The sequence below is a fragment of the Pogona vitticeps genome, chromosome 1 (genome assembly GCF_051106095.1).
Source record: "Pogona vitticeps strain Pit_001003342236 chromosome 1, PviZW2.1, whole genome shotgun sequence".
Classification (NCBI taxonomy): domain Eukaryota; kingdom Metazoa; phylum Chordata; class Lepidosauria; order Squamata; family Agamidae; genus Pogona; species Pogona vitticeps.
In genome coordinates, this window is record NC_135783.1 from 167,991,231 (window position 1) to 168,015,778 (window position 24,548).

Consider the following 24,548-nt stretch of genomic DNA (forward strand, 5'->3'; position numbering starts at 1 on the left):
TAGGAAAAATGACCATGTTTATACTTAAGTACTTGATTTCAAAGGAAGCAAAAGCTGAATGTAGCCACATTTAAGGATTTAAGGAAAGCCAATTATAATAAACTCAGAACAATAAGTAAGGTTGTACAGCAAGAGATCATAATAGGAAAAGGAGCTGAAGATGGGTGGAAGATTCTTAAAAAGAAACTCTAAAGACAGAACTACAAACAACTCCAAGAAAAAAATATGGATGCCCAAAAAAAAAACAATCACAAAAAGTGCAGAAAGGACCGTAAAACAACAACAAAAAAGGTACATATAGGAAGTAGAAGGAAGGCTAGGTCATAAAGGAAGAGTAGCAAAGGTAGAAAAGAATTGCAGGGATGGCATTAGGAAGGCAAAAGCTGAGAAGCACTTGAGGTTAGCAAGATAAAAGCCAGAAAAAGCATTCCTCAGGTACAGGCGTAGCAAAAGACAAATCAATCAATCAATCAGCTGTTCAATGCCTATGGCAAAATGATAACAGACAGAAAAGGTGTAAGTACTTCAGGTCAGTTTTCTTCAAAAAGGGAGTCTATGATGCTACTAGCAAATGTGAAGTACAAGTGAGATTACAAGACAAATAGACAAAAGAATACCTAATTACTTTGGATTAATTCAAATCTCCAGGGCCTCATGAATCTCTTATTTTCTTGAAATTATAGAGGATGGATGAAATGCCCGATGATTGGAGGAGGGCTAATATTGTCCCTATCTCCAAAAAGGGAAAAAGGGGACTACAGACCAGTCAGCCTGACATCAATCTTCAAGAAAATTCTGGAGCAGATTATAAAGCAGTCAGTTCGCAACCACGTTGAAAATAATTCAGTGATAACTAGAAGCCAAGATGGATTTGTCAAGAACAAATCCTGCCAAATTAATCTGATCTAATGTTTTGATCAAGTAAACCTCCCTGATATGAATCTTTTGACAAAGTGCCCCATGATATTCAGATTAGCAAGCTAACTAGTTGCGGGTTCGATAGCAAAACTGTCAGATCGTTTGATAGTTGGTTACAGAATTGTACTCAGACTATGTATATCAATGGCTCCTTCTCAAACTGGGAAAAAGTAACAACTTGGGTACCCCAAGACTCAGTCATGGTCCTGATGATCTTCATTATTTTTATGAATGGTTTGAATAAGAGAGTGCAAGGAATCTTATTAAATTTGCAGATGATGCAAAATTGGGTGGAATAGCTGATACTCTGAAGATAGAAACAAAATTCAAGTTGATTTTGATAGTTTTGAGCACCTGGCTGAAAATAAGAGAATATAATTTAAAGGCGATCAGTGATAGACAGTTACATAGTGATAGGCAGTAATACTGCATGTGAAAAGGAACTTGAAATTGTTGTAGATTTCACTGTAGCTGATCTAGAATGTAGTTGCAAAAGAAAAAAAAAACAAATGATATTTTAAGTTGTATTAACATAAGGATAGTCTCCAAATCCCTTGAAGTAGTAGTTCCCCTATATCTGACACAGGTTAGGCCTCATGTTGAACACTGTGTCCAATTCTGGATACCACACTGTTAAGAAAGATGCAAATAAATTGGAACAGGTTTAGAGAAAGGCAAAAAGGATGAACTGGATGAACTGGAAACTAAGCCCTATGAGGAAAGACTGAAAAGGTAACTGAGGGAAAATACAATTACTCCATTCAAATACTTGAAAAGTTGTCATACAGAGAAGAGGCAGGATCTATTCTTAATCATTCCAGAGTACAGAATATTAATAAGGGGCTCAAGTTACAGGAAGCCAGATTTCAGCTGCGTATCATGGAAAATGTCCTAACAGTATGACAATGGAGCCAATTATCTTGGGAGGTACTGAGTACTCCAAGATTGGATGCATTAAAGAGAAAGCCATAAACTTTAATTTGGATTTACAGGCCCTTTCCAACTCCACTGTTCTATGATCCTGTGATACTTTGAGATCAAAGGATTCCCTTGCCTCTTTTCTGGTTGAACAGCTATTGTGTGGATTTTATCTCTGCATTGTTCACAGATGTTCACAACACCACGATAATTGTTTTCAACTGGTTCAAGAACACTGATGTCTTATGATAGGTGTTGGGCACTAAGTATAATTAAGCCCTGGTCACTTTCCTTTAGGTTAGGTCCATGACCAGTTATTCCAGAGTGGCTGAAATCATGTTGCTGTAAGTTATTATACCATGTAAGGCTACAACATTTTTCAGAAAGCAAATTTCCTATTTCTCCCCCGAAAGTCCCAAGGCTCTCATGGTGGAAAAGATTTCCAGCCATTAAAGACTTCTGCTCCTCCCTGTCTCACAGCCTCCAACAGCTTCCTGATGATGAAAGGTATTCTGTGGGAGCCTTGGAACCTTTGAGAGAGAAACTGGAATTGTTTTATTTCCAAAAAAGACTGCCAGAGCTGATGACATCATTAGCCTCACACGGAATAACATATGGTTTTCAGCTATTATTTTTAGTAGCTAGAAACTTATTTTTTTGTGATTGAAATATGCATGTATGCAACTGAAACTGAATTTTTTCTTTTAAATGCAACCTTGATTTCATTAGCAATTTCCTATTTTTCTGTGTTGATGAGAGGGATGCTTTAGGAGCCCAATACTGATATAGCAATTCAGTAGAGGTCTCCTCCTTTGAGCATTAACCAGTTTAGCACTCATGATGTATAGTGACACCATCACAGGACATCCTTCTCTATCTTTCTTTGAGAATCCTGTACTATTCCTTTCAGGTTTTACCTCTGGGCTTCTTGACACCGGTGCTTTGGTCAGTGGGCAAATAATCTGAGGCCCAGACACCAGAGTTTCAGGAAGGTAAAGAGGAAGAGATGGATAATCCTGAAGTATCTCGGAATCTTCAGCTAACAAATGTTGCAGCTGCTCTTCAAATCTAAACAAAACAAGGGGAAAGAAAAAGTATCTACTTTATAATTTATGATGTGAATACATTTTTCCTTTGTTCTTTCTGCTCATAGTTTAGCATGCCATTTTAATCTCTAGGAAACTTCTAAGCTTCTTTTCTGAATCCTGCAGAGATATCTACAGCACAGATGAATGAAGGCATCTGTATTCGAGGTTCTACTTTCATGCACAACTAGGAATTTGCCCTTTGGATTTTTTTAGATGCTAACCCCTAGAATTCTCCAAGATTTCTCCAGGCAAAATTTTGGGAGTTTTAGCCCCCATACTCACACATACAGAAACCATTATTTCTTTCACATGTAGCAGGACCTGTCTTGGAGCCTCTGCATCTGTCTTAGGTCTGTTGTTTACAAAAAAAAAGGCAGCTTGCTGATGGGTCCACATAACCATTCTGTTACAGCTGTTCCACTAGCTGCTAATCTATTTCCGGGTTAAATTCAAAGTGCTGGCTGACTTATAAAAGCCCTAAATGGCTTGGGCCAAGATATTTCAAAGCCTATGTCTCCCATTATGGGCCTGCTCAGGAATTAAGATAATCAGGAGAGGCCTTTCTCTTGGGCATATCACCTTCACAGGTATGTTTAATGAGGATACAGGTGTGTTGCTGCTCCCAGACTTTGGAGCTCCCACCCACAGGAGACCAAACTGACCCCATCTCTGTTGTCCTTCCACAAGCAAAGATCTTTCTCTTCAGGTAAGCTTTCCCTCAGTAACCTGTGTGTGATCTTTAGATGGACTGTTATACATTATTGCTTTGAATGTGTTTTTAGTATTGCTTGCATTTCTGAGTGGTATTTGTTTATTCGTTTTAATATTTGTATCTTTATTATTTGTAGTTTTAATTGTTGTCTTTTAATGATGTAAGCCACCTTTTTATATACTCGTTGTTTTTAGCTTTAAATATTGTCTTTCAATTATGTAAGCCACCTTGGGTCCTTTTTAAGGAAAAAGGTGGGGTAAAAACATCTTAAACAAACAGGAAGATACCACAGTGCTTTCTGGGAGTTGTAGTCTCTGTGTAGTTGTAGTCTACACAGGACACTTCTTAAAGGTGCCCAGAAAGCACTGTGGCAACTTTCACTTTTTTACATTAATAACGTAAAGTAGGCCTGAGGCAGGCATGGAACCTCGAAGCCAGGTGAGCAAAATAGTGTCTAGAGATGAGCATGAATTTAGATGCTGTGCGTTCCCTTCCCTCTTTTCCCTGGCTGGATCCCCCACTCATCAGCTAGTGTGCACTCCTCTCTTCCTCCTCTTCAGCAGGAGCACAGCCTTCCCTGCCCCCACCTCCTTGGATGATGGCCCACTGAGATAAAGAGGCAAGATAGGCAAACCTGTGCTCCGGTTGGGGACTGATTGAACAGCCAAAAAGGAGGAGAGAAGTGCACTCCAACCACTGAGTCGGTAATTAGCTGAGGAAGTGGGAGAAAGGAACATGCAACACCTCTGGTGCTGTGCACATGAACTGGCACAAACCTCTGAAACAAGGTTCGTGCCTATCTCCAATAGTGTCTGAAGGTGTTTCTAGTCTGCCTGGGGAATTCTTGGAGAATTCTGGGAGCTGGAGTCCAAAAAATGGAGAATGGAATGGAAAAACACTCTACACAAACTGTTTTACTACATACAATTGGGGAAGCTTAAGAGAATAGGTTCAGAGAAAAGAAGACAAGTTTGAAGTGACCTTTTGTTTTGTACTAGAACACCAAGAAGATGCTCAGACAATCTGGGACCATGGTCCTGTGAAAAAGAGAAACAAAGAACTCAAGTTCAGAGTTTCCTGTTTCTCCAGATGCACAATCTGGACAGGGGAATCTATCAAAGCTAGTGCCTTTTAGGCAGGAAACAGGATCTTTCTTCACTTGATTCCCAGAACCGGTACAGCAACCAAGATGTAATGAAGTAGTTCTGCTTAACCCTTGGTTTCCTATAGAAGCAAAAAAATGTCTTGGTAAACCTAAAGCTTTACCTCTTGCTTTCTTTTTTTTCCAGCTGCAGTTTGGCAGACAGGCACTTGGGGAGAAGATCCACTTCTGAAACAGCCATTGTTAGATCTTCACCAGCAAAACTATTTATTTCCTTATTTCTTTTATTTCCTTGGCAGGTGCAATATTCACTTGGAGACAGTGAAAAGGAATATAACTTTCCAAAAGAGTTAGTCTTTGTTTTGGACCTAGAGATACAAAATTACAAGGAAAAAGACTTTCTGCAAGAATAATTGACTGTCAATGCACTTACAGCAATAAGCAGAATGTAAGAGCAGCCCTAGGGGTCCAGACCCTAATTCCAGGAAACATATAATCAGGACATGAAGGCTTTTCCCCATTAGTTAGTCCAACACCTGGTATTTAGAGATACACTACCTTAAACATTTAGCTAGTTTAGATGTGAACAAATACATCTTGTATGAAGTACAGTATATTTCTTTCATATGTTCAAACTGCAATACTGCAGTCAAGCCTTTCCTCATGACCTGAGTTTGATCCCAATGGGTACAGGTAGTAGGCTCAAGGTTGACTCAACCTTCCATCCTTCTGAGGTCAGTAAAATATCCAGCTCATGGGGGGGGGAAGCGTACCCTGCATAATTAAATTGTAAACCACCCAGAGAGTCCTCTAGCATTATGGGGCAGTATACAAGTCAAAGCAACAACAATATCACTCACTCGCATAAGGACATGTTTGAACGTCTGCAAGGGCTTTGCAATAGTTTGGGGTTGAATGCTACTACAAAACCGTAAGACCAGGTTTCTAGTCATGGGATACATAATCAGATGCATGTGATCTCTAAGCCTTCTGTCAACATTTATCATCACTATGGAAATGTCCGTGATACCATGGGATGCATGGGAATGTGTGTGGGGAGGGTTTATTATGTGTGCCTACATCTTCTGTCACTCTTTTGGCATCACACACATTCAACTGCATACTGACTCTAGTGTACATGAAAGCTGAAGAAAAAACTGTTAACACTATATGTAATTACACAAATCTCTACTTCTCCCTGTTCCTATTAGCTATCTTTTTTCTAAACCAAGAAAGCTCAAAGGTTATTAACTTTTCTTGTACAGTGGTGCCTCGCTTAACGATGTTAATTGGTTAAAAAAACATCGCTATGGGAAAACATCGTTAAGCAAAACACGTTTTCCCATAGAGATGCACTGAAAACTGGTTAATCCGTTCCAATAGGCACGGATTGCCGTCCTTAAGTGAAAAAACCCATAGGAAACATCGTTAAGTGATACAATGTTTCCTCCATTGGAATGCATTGAAGCCTATTCAATGCATTTCAATGGTTTTGCGATGTCCATTTTTGCAAATTTAAGTGTGTCTTAAAAGGTTCAAAAACTGTTTTAAATGCTTGGAATTGTTAGTGCACCTTCTAAAACGTGTGCAAACTTAATTTGGCTTTGATCTGACTTTTTGTTCATTTTTGCTGATTTTTCCCCCCACCAACTTTTGACAGCTGTCATAATTTGACAGCTCCATGCTTTCCTATGGGGGAGAAAAAAATTCACAAAAAATTAACGAAGACTCAGAACGAAGCCCAACTAGGTTTGCACAGGTTTTGCAAGGTGCCCTAACGGATCCAAGCATTTAAAACAGTTTCTGAGTCTTCGTTAATTTATTGTAAATTTTTTTCTCCCCCATAGGAAACAACTGAGCTGTCAAAAGTTGGGCTCCATTGTTTCCTATGGGGGAGGACAAAATTCACAAAAAATTAACGAAAAGTCAGCAACTGTTTTAAATGCTTGGGTTCGTTAGAGCACCTTCTAATTCGTGTGCAAACTTAGTTTGGCTTTGTTCTGAGTCTTCGTTAATTTTGTGTGAATTTTTTTCTCCCCCATAGGAAACAATGGAGCCCAACTTTTGACAGCTCCATTGTTTTCTATGGGGGAGAAAAAAATTCACCAAAAATTAATGAAAAGTCAGATCAAAGCCAAATTAAATTTGCACACATTTTAGAAGATGCACTAACGATTCCAAGCATTTAAAACATTTTTGAACATTTTAAGACACTTAAAATTGAAAAAAATGTTAAGCGAAACAGGGGACCTAAAAATGCATTCGCTATGCGAAGCATGGTCCCGAAATCGCTAAGCGAAAATCACCCATAGGAAACATCGTTAAATGATGCATAGAAGTCTTTAAAAAAAACATCGTTAAGTGAAAACATCGCTAAATGAGGCAATCGTTTAGCGAGGCACCACTTGTATCTTCTTATTAAAATATCTGTTCATTTAAATTGCCTTTTTTAGTTCAGCAGCAGTAATCAAAACTATATTCCTCATTCCATGTAGTTACTTCATAACACTTTTTCTACTGGTAATTTTATTTTTTCTTCTTTATGAATAGATAATTTGTTGTTTTGCTTGCATCTGCATATTAAATTAACATGCTCAATGAACCAGTTCATCTACTGTATGTCCTTAAATATTTCTCATTGATATTTACAGTATATCACAGAAGTGAGTACACCCCCTCACATTTCATAAATATTTTAGTATATCCTCATAAATATTTTAGTATACCTAAACTACTGGCAACAAAAGTGAGTACACTCCTAAGTGACAATGTCCAAATTGGACACAGTGTCAATATTTTGTGTGGCCACCATTATTTGCCAGCACTGCCTTAACCTTCTTGGGCATAGAATTCATCAGAGCTTCACAGGTTGCCACTGGAGTCCTCTTCCACTCCTCAATGACGACATCAAAGAGCTGGTGGATGTTAGAGACCTTGTGCATCTCCACCTTCCGTTTCAGGATGCCCCACAGATGCTCAATAGGGTTTAAGTCTGTAGACATGCTTGGCCAGTCCATCACCTTTACCCTCAGCTTCGTTAGCAAGGCAGTGGTCGTTTTGGAGGTGTGTTTGAGGTCGTTATCATGTTGGAACTATTGCCCTGCGGCCCAGTCTCTGAAGGGAGGGGATTATGCTCTGCTTCAGTATGTCACAGTACATGTCGGCATTCATGGTTCCCTCAATGAACTGTAGCTCCCCAGTGCCAGCAGCACTCATGCAGCACCAGACCATGACACTCCCACCACCATGCTTGACTGCAGGCACGGCACACTTGTCTTTATACTCCTCAGTTTTATGCTTCAATGAGCATCATTTTAAACTTCCTTACATAGACCCTCATTTGTAATTTTATTTTTCTTTTATTTTTTTATTTCTGTTAGAAATGTTGGGATAATAGCAATCTTGCATGCACTAACACTGAGAATCAGTGAGTGGATGTGTTACAGCCTAAGATGATTGTCCTTTGTCACCAACTTATTGATAAAGTTTTTTTCTACTTCTGGCATGTTTTTGGCTTCCATTATTTTGTTGATAGATCTTTTCTTACTTTGACCATCCTGCAAAAAGCAAGCAGGCACGGGTTCCTGCAAGCTGGAGACTCTAATTCTTTCTCCTTTTTACTTCTGATTGTAATTACAGAAGGTAAGTGTAAGTAAAGGTGCTTAAAAAAACTTTAACAACTTCTAGAGTGATTTTTACCATACAAAGTTTTATTTACAAACCACGGAGGATGTTTTGGTGAGATTGGACTGATCTCTCCACATTTCTGTGTTGTTGTTTCGCTTTGCTTTATTCTTTGCTAACTAAAGGAATAAAGAAATTCCTAGAAAGCCTTTTTACCAAAAAGCCTCAACCAGAAAAATATACATATTTATATGACATAAATCTGTACAATATACATTTTCATAAGAGAAATCTCACCTTCCTTGATTTTGTTGGACTGCTTTTTGAGTTTTTAATCTGGCTTCTTCCCATAAGAAAGGACAGGTAAATTTTTTCAAGTGCTCCTGAATGAAATATACATGTATCTGGCCATCTTTGTTCACTGCTTCTGTAAGATGCAAAAACACCCCTCCCTAGTCAAATCTGCAGTAGAATGGATTTTCCAGCTTCATCATGAATTATGGTGGAAAGCAGCAACGATGCATCAAGTTATTTACAGAATGAAAAAAACTAAATGAGTAGCTGAGGAAAAAACACACAAATCTCTTGTGGGATTAATGGTGTTCTTTCTTAATTTCAGTCCATGTGTTCAGTACATATACAGGTATTTCTAGATCTAATTTGCAGTATAGAATCACAGATATTTGCATCTTTTTTCAGACACTAGTTTTAAGAACTAATTTTTTTTATTTCTGTAAAAGGAATATTTGTGCAAATACACAATTATTCAATTACCTAATCAAACAGATGGAAATCAAAGAAATTAGGCAAATAATTTAATTTAGCTAGAGTAGAAAAATAGGCCTAAAACGGAATATTAAATTATTAGTATTGTCTTAAAAATATTTCTACACAGCATGTGACAGTACAGCCGACTTTATCAACAATGTAAAACACATTTTTCCTTTGTTAATAATACTCTATACTGAATTGCTGACAACAAAAAGGGCAACGTAACATTTAAAACAGTTAAAAGAGATACAGTAGATATTAAGAACATAAGTAAATAAATAAATAATAAATAATAAGAGCCCTGCTGGATCAGGCCAAGGGGCCATCTAGTCCAGCTGGACTAGATGGTGGCCCCACCAGATGCCCCTGGGAGCACATGAGACAACTAGATACTTGTCTCCTGATATTCCTCCCCTGCATCTGGCATTTGGAGGTACCTTCCTTTTAAGCCTGGAGATTATACATCCTTATCATGGCTTGTAACTTGCAATGGACTTTTCCTACAGGAATCTGTCCAATCCGCTTTTAAAGGCATCTAGGTCAGATGCCATCACCACTTCCTGTAGCAAGGAGTTCCACAGACTAACAACATGCTGGGTAAAGAAATATCTTCTTTTGTCTGTTCTCAATCTCCCAATACTCAATTGGAGTGGATATCCCCTGGTTCTAGTATTGTGTGAGATGGAAAAGAGCTTTCCTCTATCTATCCCCTGCATAATTTTATACGTCTCAATCATGTCCCCCCTCAGGTGCCTCAGGTGCTCTAAATGCTGTAGCCTTTAAGGGAGGTGCCCCAGCCAAGACATCATTTTAATCACTCTAATGAGTGATTAAATCACTCATTTTAATCATTTTAATGCACTTTTTCCAGTTCCATTATGTCTTTTTTGAGGTGCGGCAATCAGAACTGTATGCAATATTCCATGTAAGACTGAAGTAGTGCAAAATCGAGTATAGATGAATACTGTGAGAGTTTGTGAACCAGGAAAAAATCTAACGTATTACAAATTCAGACTATTCAGCAGAAGGACATGCACAATCAAATCTCCAGTTGAGAGGAATACAGTGGGGTCTCTACTTAAGAACGTCCCTACTTAAGAACAATTCCACTTAAGAACAGCTCCATTTGCTAAATTTTGCTTCTACTTGAGAACAAAAATCCAGATAAGAACAGGAAAAAAAACTTTCCTGCTCTTTTTTTAACCTTAGGTCATCTTAGGTTAAAAAAAAGTTCTCCCCCTAGCGGTAGAGTACGTATTAACCAGCTTCAATGTACGAACGCACCTCTACATAAAAAAAAACAGCCAGAACGGATTAATTGGTTTTCAGTCCATTGCTTCAAAATTAGCTTCGTCAGAAGTGCTTTTAACACTGTTCCCTGACCTAAGGGAAAAAAAAGAAAAAATCCCCCTCTAGTGGTAGAAGGCGGAATAGCAGCTTCCCATTAGTTTCTATGGACGGAAAAGAGCAGATACGGATTAAATGGTTTTCAATGCATCCCTATGGGAAATGCAGATTCTACATAAGAACTTTTCCACTTGAGAACCACCTTCCAATACGGATTAAGTTCTTAAGTAGAGACCCCACTGTACCAGAAAAAAGGGTGGAGGAAAAGGAATTAACACGAGCCATTTTAGAATGGGTAAAATTCGTAATGCCCAAGATGGAAACGTCCAAGTGGGATACTGAAAGATGCCATTGATGGGGGAGAAGAAGAGGCTCAAAAGGAGTGCCAAGAGATGTGTTGGTCCGTTTTTGGAACTACCTCAAAAAACAGGAATTGATGAATGCTTTAAGATATGGTCAGCATTAATTAATTAAAACATTAGAATTTAGTATGTGTTTTACACACATTACTCAGCAACTATATTAATAGAACACAGCAACTATTTTAGCAAATAATGGTGAAATTGAGATAATACCCTAGGCTGAGGAACAAGACAAGGATGCTCCCTATCTCCAGTCTTATTTGCATTGATAATGGAATTATTAGCAAATGTAATTAGAGAAGATAAGGAAATAAAGGGAATGGAGAATTAATATATTTTGTAACAGAAATAAAAGAGGAAGGACAAACAAAATTGTATGGTATATACTGCAAAGAGAAGGTTTGGATATACCAAGCATTAAATTATACTATATAGCAAAACAATCGAGGCACATTCCAGAGATTATAGAAAATGGGTAATATGGAGTGACTTGGAGTTTCACAAGTACAAGGAGAGTATAGAGAATAGTTTTAATGGAAAATATAAAACATATAGTTAAAAAAATAGATGACCTATTTTTAAGTAATATGATGCAAAGTTAGAAGAAGTATAGGAAAATACTGAGTCTGAAAATTTCTCCATTGAGTCATGTGGTGAAATTAAGAAATTTTACAGAAAACTTTAAGAGAAAGTTGAATAAAATTTTGATAGAACAGTGAGATAGAAAATAAAAGGTCGAATAAAGATGATGTACAACAGGGAGGACATGAAAGAATCTTACGATAATGCTGTTAGAAAATTGGACTAAGGAATGGAAAAGAAGAGTGCAGAGTGATGACTAAATTTGTTATTGAAAAGGAGAAAGAAGATGGACAGTAATAAAAATACAAAAGGGATAAGTGTAATATATAAGATAGAGGATGAATACAAAACACCAGCTCTTAAAGAGGTGTGGAGAGGAGATATAAATAAAGAAATTAGTAGAGATGAATGGAAGAAGATGTGGAATTAAGTAACAATGAAGAATATGCCTGTAAGGGTTAAGGAAAATTGTTACAAAATATTATGGAGATGGCATTTGCCTCCAATGAAACTGAGCGCAATGAATTATCACATTGAAGATGTAAGAAAGAAAAGGGAACATATTTACATATGTGGTGTACATGTGAAATCAGACAGAAGAGACAACGATTTTCAGAGAGAAAAAGAAAATTATGGATATCTAAATACAAAGGTGTCCAAAAATTGGAAACATAATAATCAGTTTAATATGGAGGACTGGTACAAAGAAATGTGGAATAATGGCTATCAATAAACTAACATGTGAATTGGAAGTTAGAAAAGGAATATTGAAAACAAATTATTTTAAGGTGATGTGGAATGATTTCTTAGTACATGTGTTTTTTTGGGGGGGGAGGTTATATATCCCAACATAAGCATCATCATATTTCTGGAGAGAGATGGGGCATGCAATGCAATTATAAATAAATAAATAATCCTGAGGGTGGTGATGTACACTGTATATTGTGAGTTACGATTGTGTTTTAGTTTATATTTTTATTCATAAGGCTTGTTTATCTTGTTTTAATAACTTTTTAAAAATTAAGACTGCCTTGAAAAGTGTTAAGAGCCTTCTTTGTTCGAAGTTTTTAAACAGAATGTCTTTCAGGATGTGGATTCCTGCAATGCCAAAAAAAATTCCTGCTTTAAGAGATAAACCTGGGTCTTTGAAGATATATGGAGCACCGATTCAGGTTTTTAATGACCTGTGCAATCAAACTATCAAATGGCAAGGGATGAGACAGATTACTACCATTACTATTTCAAAGTCCATTTGTTATATTCATTTTATTGCAAACTACTTTGGATTCAGTTTTTTTGAGGTGAGACAGTAATCAAACAAATAAATACTCTGTTTCCCCGAAAATAAGACCTAACCTGAAAATAAGCCCTAGTATGATTTTCGGGATGCTCGTAATACAAATCCTACCCCAAAAATACGCCCTAGTTGAGTGAAACTGCGTCCTCCACCATTGTGCAGCAACCAGAAGATGATATGACTGTATTTGAATAAATGTAGATTGTTGTACATTAAATAATAATAATAATTTATTGTCATTGTAAGTATACAGTATACCCATACAACGAAATTCACAAACATCCCCTGAAAATAAGCCCTAATGTGTTTTGTAGCAAAAATTAATATAAGACCCTATCTTATTTTTGGAGAAACATGGCAATAAATAATAATAAATAAATTGCTTACACTGAAAAAACCTGAACCATTTGCCTCTAATATTTCCATTCATACTCGTCTCTTCCTTTAAATCATGAAAGCCAGCCACGCCTTTCCTACTTGTTCAAGAGATACTCAGTAAATATACAGTACAGATCAAAGAGTGACACCAAAAGAACAAAGCACGATCCTCTCCCAATGTTGGTAGAGACAAAGGTAATACATATTAAAGACAGAAAGAAGATAAACCTAAGAAAACAGCCCAAGCAGATGGTTTTACCTGGTATTACTGGCAGGCAAGGTGGTTTCCAGTCTCTCAGCTTATGGTTAATGCAGAGTGCCAGGATACTATCCCAAGGAATCTCCTCTACAGAAGGGCCATCTTCTTTTGAGTTGCCACATGTTCTGCTCTTCCACTTGAAGTAAGTTCTGTTCAGCAAATTTTCTATATGGGACTGAAGTATCTCCCGCGTCTGAAGAGAACTGGCAGTCTGGGACAAATATTGGAAGATCATGGCACAAACAAGGAACCAGGGAGCTATGGGGAACAGGAAAAAATTATCAGACTGCTGAAGAAAGAAGAGGAGCCATGGCTAACACCATATCCCAATTTCTGCTTTATCATGAGTTTGTCTGAAGAGTACCAGAACACTGCAGCATTACATGACTCAGTTAAATGTAACCACTGCTAGGCAAATACTGGATCTACTACTAAGCAAGGTGAAAATATGTTGAGGTAAATCTAAGCAATGTAAGGTATTTTTTAACTTCAGTTCAATTTGTGATTAAAGTCAGCATTGCTGTATGAAGCTTTAAAAAGTACCATTCTTTGGGAGAGGGGGCGGAGCCAGAAGCAGCGTTACAGCAGGAATCTGGGGCTCCCAGAAGACCTGTTGCTGCCATGGGATCGCGACCTCCCCAAATCTATTTGGGGCAGAGGGGCTAGGAGAAGTCCCCCCCAAGTCGTAGAGGTGCTGAGAGAACCGAGGAAGGAGTAGCGAGCAACTCTCCTTCCTTGAGGAATCTCTTCCTCAGACAGAAGGTCCTGCCAGCACCATTTTCCCTACGGCGATCTAGCTGTGTGGCTCTGCGTAACGGTCTCAGAGACTCCAGCTCGGATGGTTCAAGCTCTCCGGAGTGGAAGTGAGTAACTGATAAAACTCAATGCCCCAGATGTATATTCAGTGAGAGATTTATTTGACTTGGAAATAGTAGAACAAAGATCCACTTCATTATCTTTGGTATGCTTCCACAGTTCTGTACCAGAAAGGGAAACAAGCAGCTATAAGCGGGAGTGCCTAACAATCAGGAGGCCAGACGGCCAGGAACCTTATGCCTGGAGGAACTAAGTGATCGAAATAACAAAGGAGAGATTGCTTTGAGCTGCTAAGTAAGAACTTAGCCAGGAGAGGAGGGAGAGGTGCTTTGAATAAACCTTTTAAACTTTGCATTAACTTTCCAACTGGAACTGGAACTATAATAGACCTGGGAGCAATTTTGCTCTATTTATCTTCAGACCCCCCCCTCCTGGCCCCATGCACAAAGGAGAAAGCTGTTGTATCATTCAGCCCTGCTCTCACCTGTCCGTCACAGCTGAGCAGTGGAACATCAGCCAATGAGGGGACGGAAGGTGATGCAGAAGGGGGAGGAGCTGGAATATATAAAAGGGGTATGATGTAGGAGAGTGAGGGAGAGAGATTTGGAGAGAGTTAGTGACGAGTGTGTCTATGGGCCTGTGAGCCAAATAGTCAGTGAGGGAAGAGTCTGTGTGTGTCAGTGAGTGAGAGACCTTGATTAACATCTTGTGATTTACTTAATTTTGTTAAACCAATAAACAAGTTTTTGTTTTGAAACAACAATTGTCTTTTCTAAATACTGGATAAAATTGGTGGCAGCAACTGAAGAAGAGTGAGCAGTCCTGGAGGCCTGAGTTGGTAGAGGCTTCAGCGTTCTCGCTACAGCTGTGTTCAAGAATTTGGTGGGGGAACAGATGATGGTGCCTAGCTTTACAACATTTAGGGAGGAGACTAGATGTGCCAACGCAGCTTAGTGAGAAGGACTTTCACTTTCCAGTTCAATTTGGACAGCGAAAAGAAGGAATGCAAAGCTTGTTAGAGATCTGATCTCAGCTCTAAGGAAAGAGTAGAGCATCCTGGGTGGCTTTCTCCTCAAGAACACATGGTCACCACATTACAGGAGTACAATTCAAGGTCCTGAGCTGGTTTTGGGTGCTGTCACCAGCCAGATTAGGATGAAGAGTGGGTGTCCCTTCTTTCTTTCCCTGTGAATAGGCTGATTCTCGACAGTATGAAGGAATCTTGCAAAGACTCTCAGGACATCTAGTGGAAGACAGATGGATTTTTAGGGTTGCTATGTTCGCCTGCCAAGGAAACAGAAGGAAAGAAACTTTAGTCTATCTTGAGATGCCAAGGATATCTAGTGGAATGTCTTGGAATATATGTTAGAACCTCTTGTTTTTTGTTTCCTTCCAAATCTGGTTTTGTCAACCTGTTGAGCAATTTTATATCTGTTTAAGAATTGATTGAGGGTTTTCTTGGTGATAAAAGGGGAATTATAAACTGAGAATATTTTGGGGGGAGAAAAGCAGCAAGCTGATAGGTACGGAAGTAGTTGAAAGCATAAAGATGAATACGAGAGCATCCAAAAAAGGGGACTCTCCCAGCCAAACCATGAATCTACTCAAATTAATTAGTCAAGACCCCTTTAAAAATGCAATGCAGGAAATGCAAACAAATATTGTCAAGCAATTATTGGAGCAAATGCAAGAATTTAGATCAGAAGTCAAAGCAAACTCAGAAAGCACTAATAAGAAGATAGATGCCTTCTGTGAGAAGATAGAAAAGATGCAGTACAGATTGACAAAAGTGGAACAAGACATACAAGAGATGAAAGTTAAAAGATATGAGATGCAAGCACATCTAACCGTAGAGATGGAAAAAACTTATTATTTTCTGCGAATTCACAACGTGGGCCAATTCGAGGGAGAGGTAGAAGAGGACTTGTTGACATTAATATCTGAAGAACTGACCAAACAAACAGGGATAGGCAGGAATTTACTCAATCTGTGGAAAGATTTTTTTGAGTTGGCAACACCACCAGGTGTAATAACCTACCAAGAGAGATACAGTGGTGCCCCGCATAGCGAGGTTAATCCGGAACAGATTAACCTTCGCTATGTGAAAACTTTGCTAAACGGAACGGGGAAGCCCATTGGAACGCATTAAATATTGTTTAATGCATTCCAAATGGGCACAAAACTCACCGTTTAGCGAAGTTTCCAGGGGCCGGCAGCCATTTTCGCGCCCTCGGTAAGCGAGGGGAGGGCGCGAAAACAGTGCGTGCGGCCATTTTGGGTGTCCGGCAGCCATTTTGAAACTGCCGAACAGCTGATCTGCAGGCGTCGCAAAGCGAAGATCGGTAAGCGAAACGCTTACTGATCTTCGCTATGCAAGTTTTGCCCATTGGGGCCGACGCTATGCCTCCGCATTAGCGATCCCGTAAACGGGATCGCTATGCGGATTCGTCGTTATACGGTGCGCTCGTTAAGCGAGGCACCACTGTACATATAAAATTCTTAAGAAGAACAGTGAAAGAAAAGCTGCTTAAACAGTGAAAAAGAGCTCACAATAAGAGGAGCCAAAATTAATATACTGAAACAGGTGCCTTGGAGCATGCAAAAGAAAAAGACAAGAATATTCCTTCCTATTACTAGACAGGAAAATACCATTCCAGTGGCGAATCCCAGAAGGGCTACTTCTCAATTACCAATCCAGGAGATACAATCTTAATAGCAAAATGAAAGCCAGAAACGTCATGAGGGAAATGAAACAGGAATTGAAACTATCAGAAGAAGATTTACAATTCTCGAGTGAAGAATCAGAGGAGGAAGAAGAAGAGGAGCAGAAACAAGAAGCAAGAGGAGATGGAAGATAAAGGAAGTTATATCCAGGAAGGAGAACCAAGGGAAAGCAACAGAGATTAAAAAGGTAGTAAAAATCATCAAGATGTTTAAACAAGTCAATCTTCTCTCAGTGAATGTGAAAGGACTTAACTCACCCCCCAAAAGAAGAAAAATATTCAGCAAACTCCTCAAAACTAAGGTAGATATTATATTTATCCAGGAGACTTATATTAGAGAAAAGGATAGAAAACTGTTAGAAAATCCAAAATTGGGTAAAATATTTATAGCCTCAAGTAAACAAAAGAAAAAAGGAGTAGCTTTGTATATAAAAAAAGAGCTAGATCCGGAATTGGTGTTTGCCGCTGGGGATGGGAGATTACTGATAGTGGAAATCTCTAAGGAAGGAGAAAAAATCTTATTGGCTAATAGATACGCACCAAATGAAGCCCGAGGTAAATTTTATTTCCAACTGAAGAATCAATTAATACAAAGGTCAGAACAAAAAATGTGCATTATGGGAGACTTCAACGCAATAATTGATAAAGAGAAGGACACATCCAAGGCAACTGAAAATGGGAGGAAAAAGGTGAGGAATATGATACCTAAGGTGTTCCTAGAAATGGCAGAAGAATTAAATCTAATTGACCTATGGAGACTCAGAAATACAAACAGAAGAGACTATACATTTTACTCAAATAGACATAAATCATGGTCAAGAATAGATAATAGTTGGATATCAGCGGAAGCTACACATCAAATAGAGGACATTGAAATATTACCAAATACATATGCAGATCATAATCCAATATTGATGACATTAGGACAGAGGACAAGGAGTGGCTTGTGGAGACTTAACATGCAATTAATGAGAGAAGAGACTTTCCTGAATAAAATTAAAGATGAGATGAAATCTTATTTTCAAATCAACAAACCTCAAGATACAGGGACGACAGTGGTACGGGATGCAGCCAAAGCATATTTTCGAGGATATACAATAGAATAGAATATACAAAGAAAAAAGGAAATGAATAAACAACATCAAACCCTAATAACATCTCTAAAAAAAGAGGAAGCGGAGCTGAAGAAGGCACCAACAAAGAAGGGATTACTTAATAAAATAAATATGTTACAGCATAAAATTAATTTACTAGAACAGAAAGAGATGGAGAAGAAAATGAAATTTGCAAGGCAAAAATTCTTTAGGAATGCAAACAAACCGAGAAGGTGGTTAGCTTACAGGATAAAAAGGGAGAGAGAGAAAACAATGATCACAGCAATACTTGACAAGCAAGGAAAGGAAGTATACAAACAAAAGGAGATTGAAAAAGAAATTCAGAATTTTTCACCAAACTCTATAGGAAAAGAGAAGGAGAACAAGAGAGACAAAAACATTATTTGAATAATATTCCAGAATAGAGGCTGAATTATAAACAATTGGAGAAACTGAATAAACCAATTACAATAGAAGAGATCGGAGAAGCATGGAAGAAACAAAAAAGCAGTAAATCCCCTGGCCCAGATGGACTTCCAGTGGAATATTACATTTGAAGAAATTTTAAGTCCACAATTCAAGAAACTAATTGAAGATGTTCCAATTCATGGAAAGAGGCATATCTCTCTCTAATACATAAGGAACAGATGGATAAAAAGCAAATGAAGAATTACAGACCGATCTCTCTCCTGAATGTTGATTACAAGATCTTTACAACCATTTTAGCAATAAGACTAAAGGAGTTACTTGAAATAAGAATACATAAAGATCAAACAGGCTTCATACCTAAAAGGAAATTGTCATCAAACATAAGGATGATAATAGACATATTGGAATATTATGAAATGCATCCGGAAAAGCAGATGATGTTAATCTTCTTAGATGCGGAAAAAGCCTCTGATAATGTGAATTGGGAGTTTATGCTGTCACTACTGAAGAGAATGGGCTTTGAAGGAACATATTTGCAAACAATCAAGGCAATATATACTAAGCAAGTAGCCAAGATAAAAGTTAATAGCAACTTAACTGAAAATATACAGATTGAAAAAGGCACAAGACAGGGATGTCTGCTATCCCCCTTACTATTTATCTTAGTATTGGAAATACTGAACAGACAGATTAGAGATAATGAGGCAATTAAAGGACTTAATATCAGAGGAGAAGAATTTAAGCTACAAGTGTATGCGGACGACTTAGCGATAATACTTGAAAATCCCTTAGAAAATCTTGAAGGGTTATTGAGAGTCATAGAAGAATTTGGACAGGTGGCTGGATTTAAAGTAAGTTATCAAAAAACAAAGTATATGACAAAAATATAAAGAAAGAAGATGTTGAAAAATTAGGCACGGAACTCCAATTTTGAGGCGGTGAAAAAAATTAAATACTTACAGAGTTGTCATCACCAAAAAACCAAGTAATTTAATGAAAGAAAATCATTTAGCAGTACAGAAAGAAATTCAGAAAAATCTTGAGGAATGGAGCAAACTGCAACTCTCATTTATGGGAAGAATATCAACAATAAAAATGATGATCTTACCAAAACTATTATTCCTGTTTCAAAATCTTTCAATACTATTGAACTTTAAGTATTTTAAGGACTTGGACAGTTTAACATCAAATTTTGTCTGGAAGCCTAAGAAGCCAAGACTAAAACTTAAATTGCTACAAGATCTGAAAGAAAAGGGGGGGAGCAGGACTACCGAATTGGTTACTATATTACAAGTCTTGTGCTATGACCTGGATTAAAGAATGGATAACTCTAGAAAATCAAAGACTTATGAAACTGGAGGGACATGATCTAAAAATGGGATGGCATGCATATGTATGGTATGGGAAACATAAGGAACACTCACATTTTGGAGAACATATCCTCAGGAAGGCTCTAGGGATAGTATGGCATAAATTTCAAGCACAATCCTATAAGAAAAATCCATTGTGGGTGGCGCATACAGAAGCGTTCACATTAAAAGTGTTGAATCAGAAAGGAGCACTGACCACATACCAAAATCTGTTAACTAAAGAACAAAAGATAAAGGATAAACAAGAGTTAGAAAAATTGGGTGTGGCTGTTGATTGGTGGTCAATAGTGAAATTAGAATCAAGATATAAAAAAGATAGAACTGTAGGTTTCTTCGAGGGCAAAGTGCAGGTGGACGGACTGTGGATATATACTGATGAGAAAATAATTCTAAAAATGTATACATACTTATTAGAATATGATTTAGAGGATGAGAGTGTGAAGGAGATGATGGTAAAATGGGCAAATTTTTTTGGCTATAACATAAGTCTTGATGACTGGACTAAGATTTGGAAAGAAAGTTATAAGATGATTAAACCAGTAAATCTTAGAGAAAATATCCTCAAAATATTTATAGATGGAATTATACACCTGTAAGACTGGCAAAAATATCAGAGGGTAACATCAATATGTGTTTTAAGTGTAAAAAATGCAGGAACTTATTATCATATGTGGTGGACATGCGAAAAAATCCAAAATTATTGGACACAGGTGTGGGAAATAGTGAAAGAAATTACTCAGCAGAAAATAGATATAAAACCCGAAATGGCATTATTGAATATTATGCCAGAAATTAATGATAAAAAATGAAATATTGTCTAATGTACATACAGCAGCCAGATTACTCTGGGCCGAAAAATGGAAAAGCGAAGAAATTTCAACAATAGAAGAGTTGTTAAAGAAGTTATGGGACATAGCAGAACTGGACATACTATCAGAAGCACTATGGAAACAATCAAGAAACTATGTAAAACAAAGCTGGAAACTAATAAACTCTTGGGCCCAGAGAAAGACAGGAATGTAGGGCAAATTTGACTATATATGTATATGTAGAAGTTCGCACTGGGAACCCAGACGGAGAGAACAGAGGGTCAACGAAGCTGGAGTCTCTGACTCCAAAGGGGGGAGGGTTTAGCTTAATAGAAGAGTGTTTCTTTTTTGTGCTGATGTTTTAGTTGTATATTTAGTAGTATATTTAGTAGTATATTTATAATAATAATAATAATAATAACAACAACAACAACAACAACAACAATATCATCATCATCATCATCATCATCATCATCATTAATAATTTGGTTTCCCCCCCAGGTGAAGAACTTTGCACTTCTCCCTGCTAAATTTCATCGTGTTGTTTTAAGTCCTATGCTTATCAAGATCTTTTTGAATTTTGTTCCTGTCTTCCAATGTATTAGCTATTCCACCCAATGTTGTGTCATTTGATACATTTGATACAATTTGATACATTTGATAATTTGGATGCACCTCCTCATCCATGTCATTGATAAAAATGCTGAAGAGCAGCCAGCTCAGGAATGAGCCTTGGGGTACCCTCTTGCCACCTTTTCCTAGTTTGAGAAGAAGCCATTGATCAGCTCTCTCTGTAACCAACTGTTTATCCAACCTGGCACTTGTTCTATCCACACCTAGTTAGCTTGCTGAATATCATGGGGAACTTTGTCAAAGGCTTTGCTGAAGTCAAGATATATTACATCTACAGCATTCCCTCTGTCTACCAGGGAGGTTACCTGATAAAAAATGAGATAAGATTAGCCTGCTAGGATTTGTTCTTGACAAATCCACTGTGGCTTCAAGTTATTACTGCATTGTTTTCAAGGTTCTTGAAGAGCGACTGCTTTATAATCTGCTTCAGAATTTTCCCTTGGATTGATGCTAGGCTGACTGGTCTGTAATTCTTTGGTTCCTACTTTTGGAAGCAAGGAATAACTAACTAATTACTCTTTTTTTTTGAAGATGGGGGCAATCATAGCTCTTCTCCAGTCATCTGGTACTTCACTTATCTCCCATGATTTCAATAAACAAATAAATAGCAGTTCTGCGATCTCTTCAGCCAGTTCCTTCAAAATCCTTGGATGCTGTTCATCTGGCCTTGGGATCTGAACTCATTTAAAGTAGTAAGGTATTCCTTTACTGTTTATCAATCTCAAACTGAATTCTTTCACCTCTGTTCGTACTTCACATTTGCCTGGAGGAATACAGACTGTCTTTTGGGAGAAGACAGAGCTGAAGTAGGAATAGAGCACTTCTGCCCTTTCTTTGTGACCTGTTATCATTATCCTGTCTCCACTGAGTAGCTGAGCCACTGTATCTTTTCTCCGTCTATTCCTACGCACGTACCTGAACAATGCTTTTTTGCCGCTTAGCATCTCTTGCTAAACTCAACTCATTCTCTTCTTTTGCCTTCCTAATGCCATCCCTGCTATTCTTTGCAATTCTCTGCTATTTGTCTGTACTCTTCCTTTGCAGCCTGCTCTTCCTTCTACTTCCTATGTATGTCTTTTTGTTTTGTTTTGTTTTGTTTTCAGATCATTTCTGAGCTTTTTATGAAGCCACATTGGTCTTTTCTTGCTGCCTTCTATCTAGTTTTCATTTTGGAATTGTTTGTAGTTGTGCCTTGGAATTTCCCTTTTTAGAAACTCCCACCCATCTTGGATTCCTTTTCCTGTTAGGATATTCTGCCATGGAACCTTACTTATAATTGCTCTGATTTTATTGAAATTGGCAGTTCAGTGTAGTCGCGCCCCGCTTAACGATTACCCCGCATTACGATGAATCTGCTTCACGATGATGTTTTTGAAAAATGATGTTTTAAATGGGTTTTTTTTGCTTTGCGAAGATCGGTTCCCTGCTTTGGGAACCGACTCTTCGCATTACGACGATCAAAATAGCTGATCGTCGGGTTTTCAAAATGGCCACCAGCTGCTCAAAATGGCTCCCTGCTGTGCTTAGGGATGGATTCCTCGCTATGCAGGCACAGAAAATGGCCACCGTATGGAGGATCTTCGCTGGACGGTGGGTTTTTAGCCCATTGGAACGCATTAACCAGGTTTTAATGCGTTTCAATGGGTTTTTTATTTTTGCTTTATGACGTTTTCGCTCTACAGCGATTTCGCTGGAACGAATTAACATCGTTAAGCGAGGCACCACTGTATGTGTGCAGCTATACTCTGCTTTTGTTTCTTTTGAAATCACGTAGAAACAAATCAAGTAGAACATGGTCACTCTCCCACAGAGTTCCTCTTGCTGCCACTCTTTCCAACAAATCATCTCTACTGGTTAGGATCTAGTCCAGGATACCTACTCTTCTGGTTTATTTTTGTTGAGAAAATTATCAGCCACACAAGCCAGAAATTTCTTGGAAGGTCCATAGTTGGCAGAATTTTTCTCCCAACAGATATCAGGATAATTGATGTCTCCCATTACTACTTAATCATTTTTTTTTGTAATTCTTGGAGTTTGTTTTTCAAAAGTTTCATCTGCATTATCTTCTTGATTGCACAGTTGATAGTAGACTCCAACTACGAAGCTCATCCTATATTTATTTATTTATTTATTTACAATATTTTTTAGCCGCACCATTGCCAGTGGCTTCTGGGCGGCGCCAGTGGCTTTCTATGCAGGAGCTTTTTGTTTGTTTGTTTTTATATACAGTGGTGGCTCGAATTACGACGTTAATTCATTCCAGCGAAATCGCTGTAGAATGAAAATGTCGTAAAGTGATTTTTAAAAGCCCATAGAAAGGCATTAAAACCCGGTTAATGCGTTCCTATGGGCTGTGGGCTAAACCGCAGAAGCCTGTGCTGCAGGGTCAGAAGATCTGGCAGTCGTAAGATCGAATCCACGCAACAGAATGAGCACCCGTCGCTTGTCCCAGCTCCCGCCAACCTAGCGGTTCGAAAGCATGCAAATGCGAGTAGATAAATAGGGACCACCTCGGTGGGAAGGTAAACAGCGTTCCGTGTTTAAATCACACTGGCCATGTGACCACGGAAAGATTGTCTTCTGACAAAACGCTGGCTCTATGGCTTGAAGAGCGGGATGGGCGCCGCCCCCTAGAGTCGGACACGACTGGACAAAAATTGTCAAGGGGAACCTTTACCTTTACCTATGGGCTGGAAACTCACCATCCAGCGAAGATCTTCCATAGCACGGCCATTTTCGCTGCCTGTGCAGCGAGGAATCCATCCCAGAAAATAGCGGGTGGCCAGTTTGTTTACCCGGCGGCCATTTTAAAACTGCCGACCAGCTGTTTAAAAATCATCGCTTTGTGAGAATCGGTTCCCGAAGCAGGGAACTGATCATTGCAAAGCGAAAGTCCCCCATAGGGAACATCAACGTCAAGCGGTTTCGCGTTAAACAGAGCGCCCGTCTTGTGGGGCACCACTGTACTGTCCTTTCAATTTTTTATCTTCTTTTTGAACAAGTTATATCCTTCAATTGCAGTATTCCAGTCATGGGTATCATCCCACCAAGTTTACTCCTATCAAGTAATATTTACCTTTCTGAATTGTGATTTCCAGTTCTTCTTGTTTGTTTCCCATATTTGTGGCATTTGTTTTTCTGCTTTATTTTTGACTGTCATGATCGTGATTATGAGGGTTAGAGCATGTAATCAAGATGGGTTATGTAGTTGTGAAGAAATGTAAAATGGATCCATATTGGTTCTGTGTAAGAATGATTTTGTATGATGAAAATGTTTTTCTTCATGAGCCGTTGGGAAAGTTCCTTGTACCCAGCC

The 24,548-nt window shown here is 38.3% G+C and overlaps 1 protein-coding gene across 10 annotated transcripts in view; it reads right to left on the minus strand.

Annotated features, from left to right (window-relative positions):
• MCM3AP (minichromosome maintenance complex component 3 associated protein) overlaps positions 1-24,548 on the minus strand; it is a 213,451-nt gene that overhangs the window by 9,358 nt on the left and 179,545 nt on the right. For all 10 annotated transcript variants that reach the window (XM_078378458.1, XM_072994293.2, XM_072994461.2 and 7 more), the window contains 4 exons: positions 13,359-13,616; positions 8,660-8,789; positions 4,903-5,106; positions 2,754-2,904 (listed from right to left, as the gene is read on the minus strand). In XM_078378458.1, coding sequence (XP_078234584.1) covers positions 2,754-2,904; positions 4,903-5,106; positions 8,660-8,789; positions 13,359-13,616 — 743 coding nt within the window. The remainder of the gene's footprint in view (positions 1-2,753; positions 2,905-4,902; positions 5,107-8,659; positions 8,790-13,358; positions 13,617-24,548) is intronic.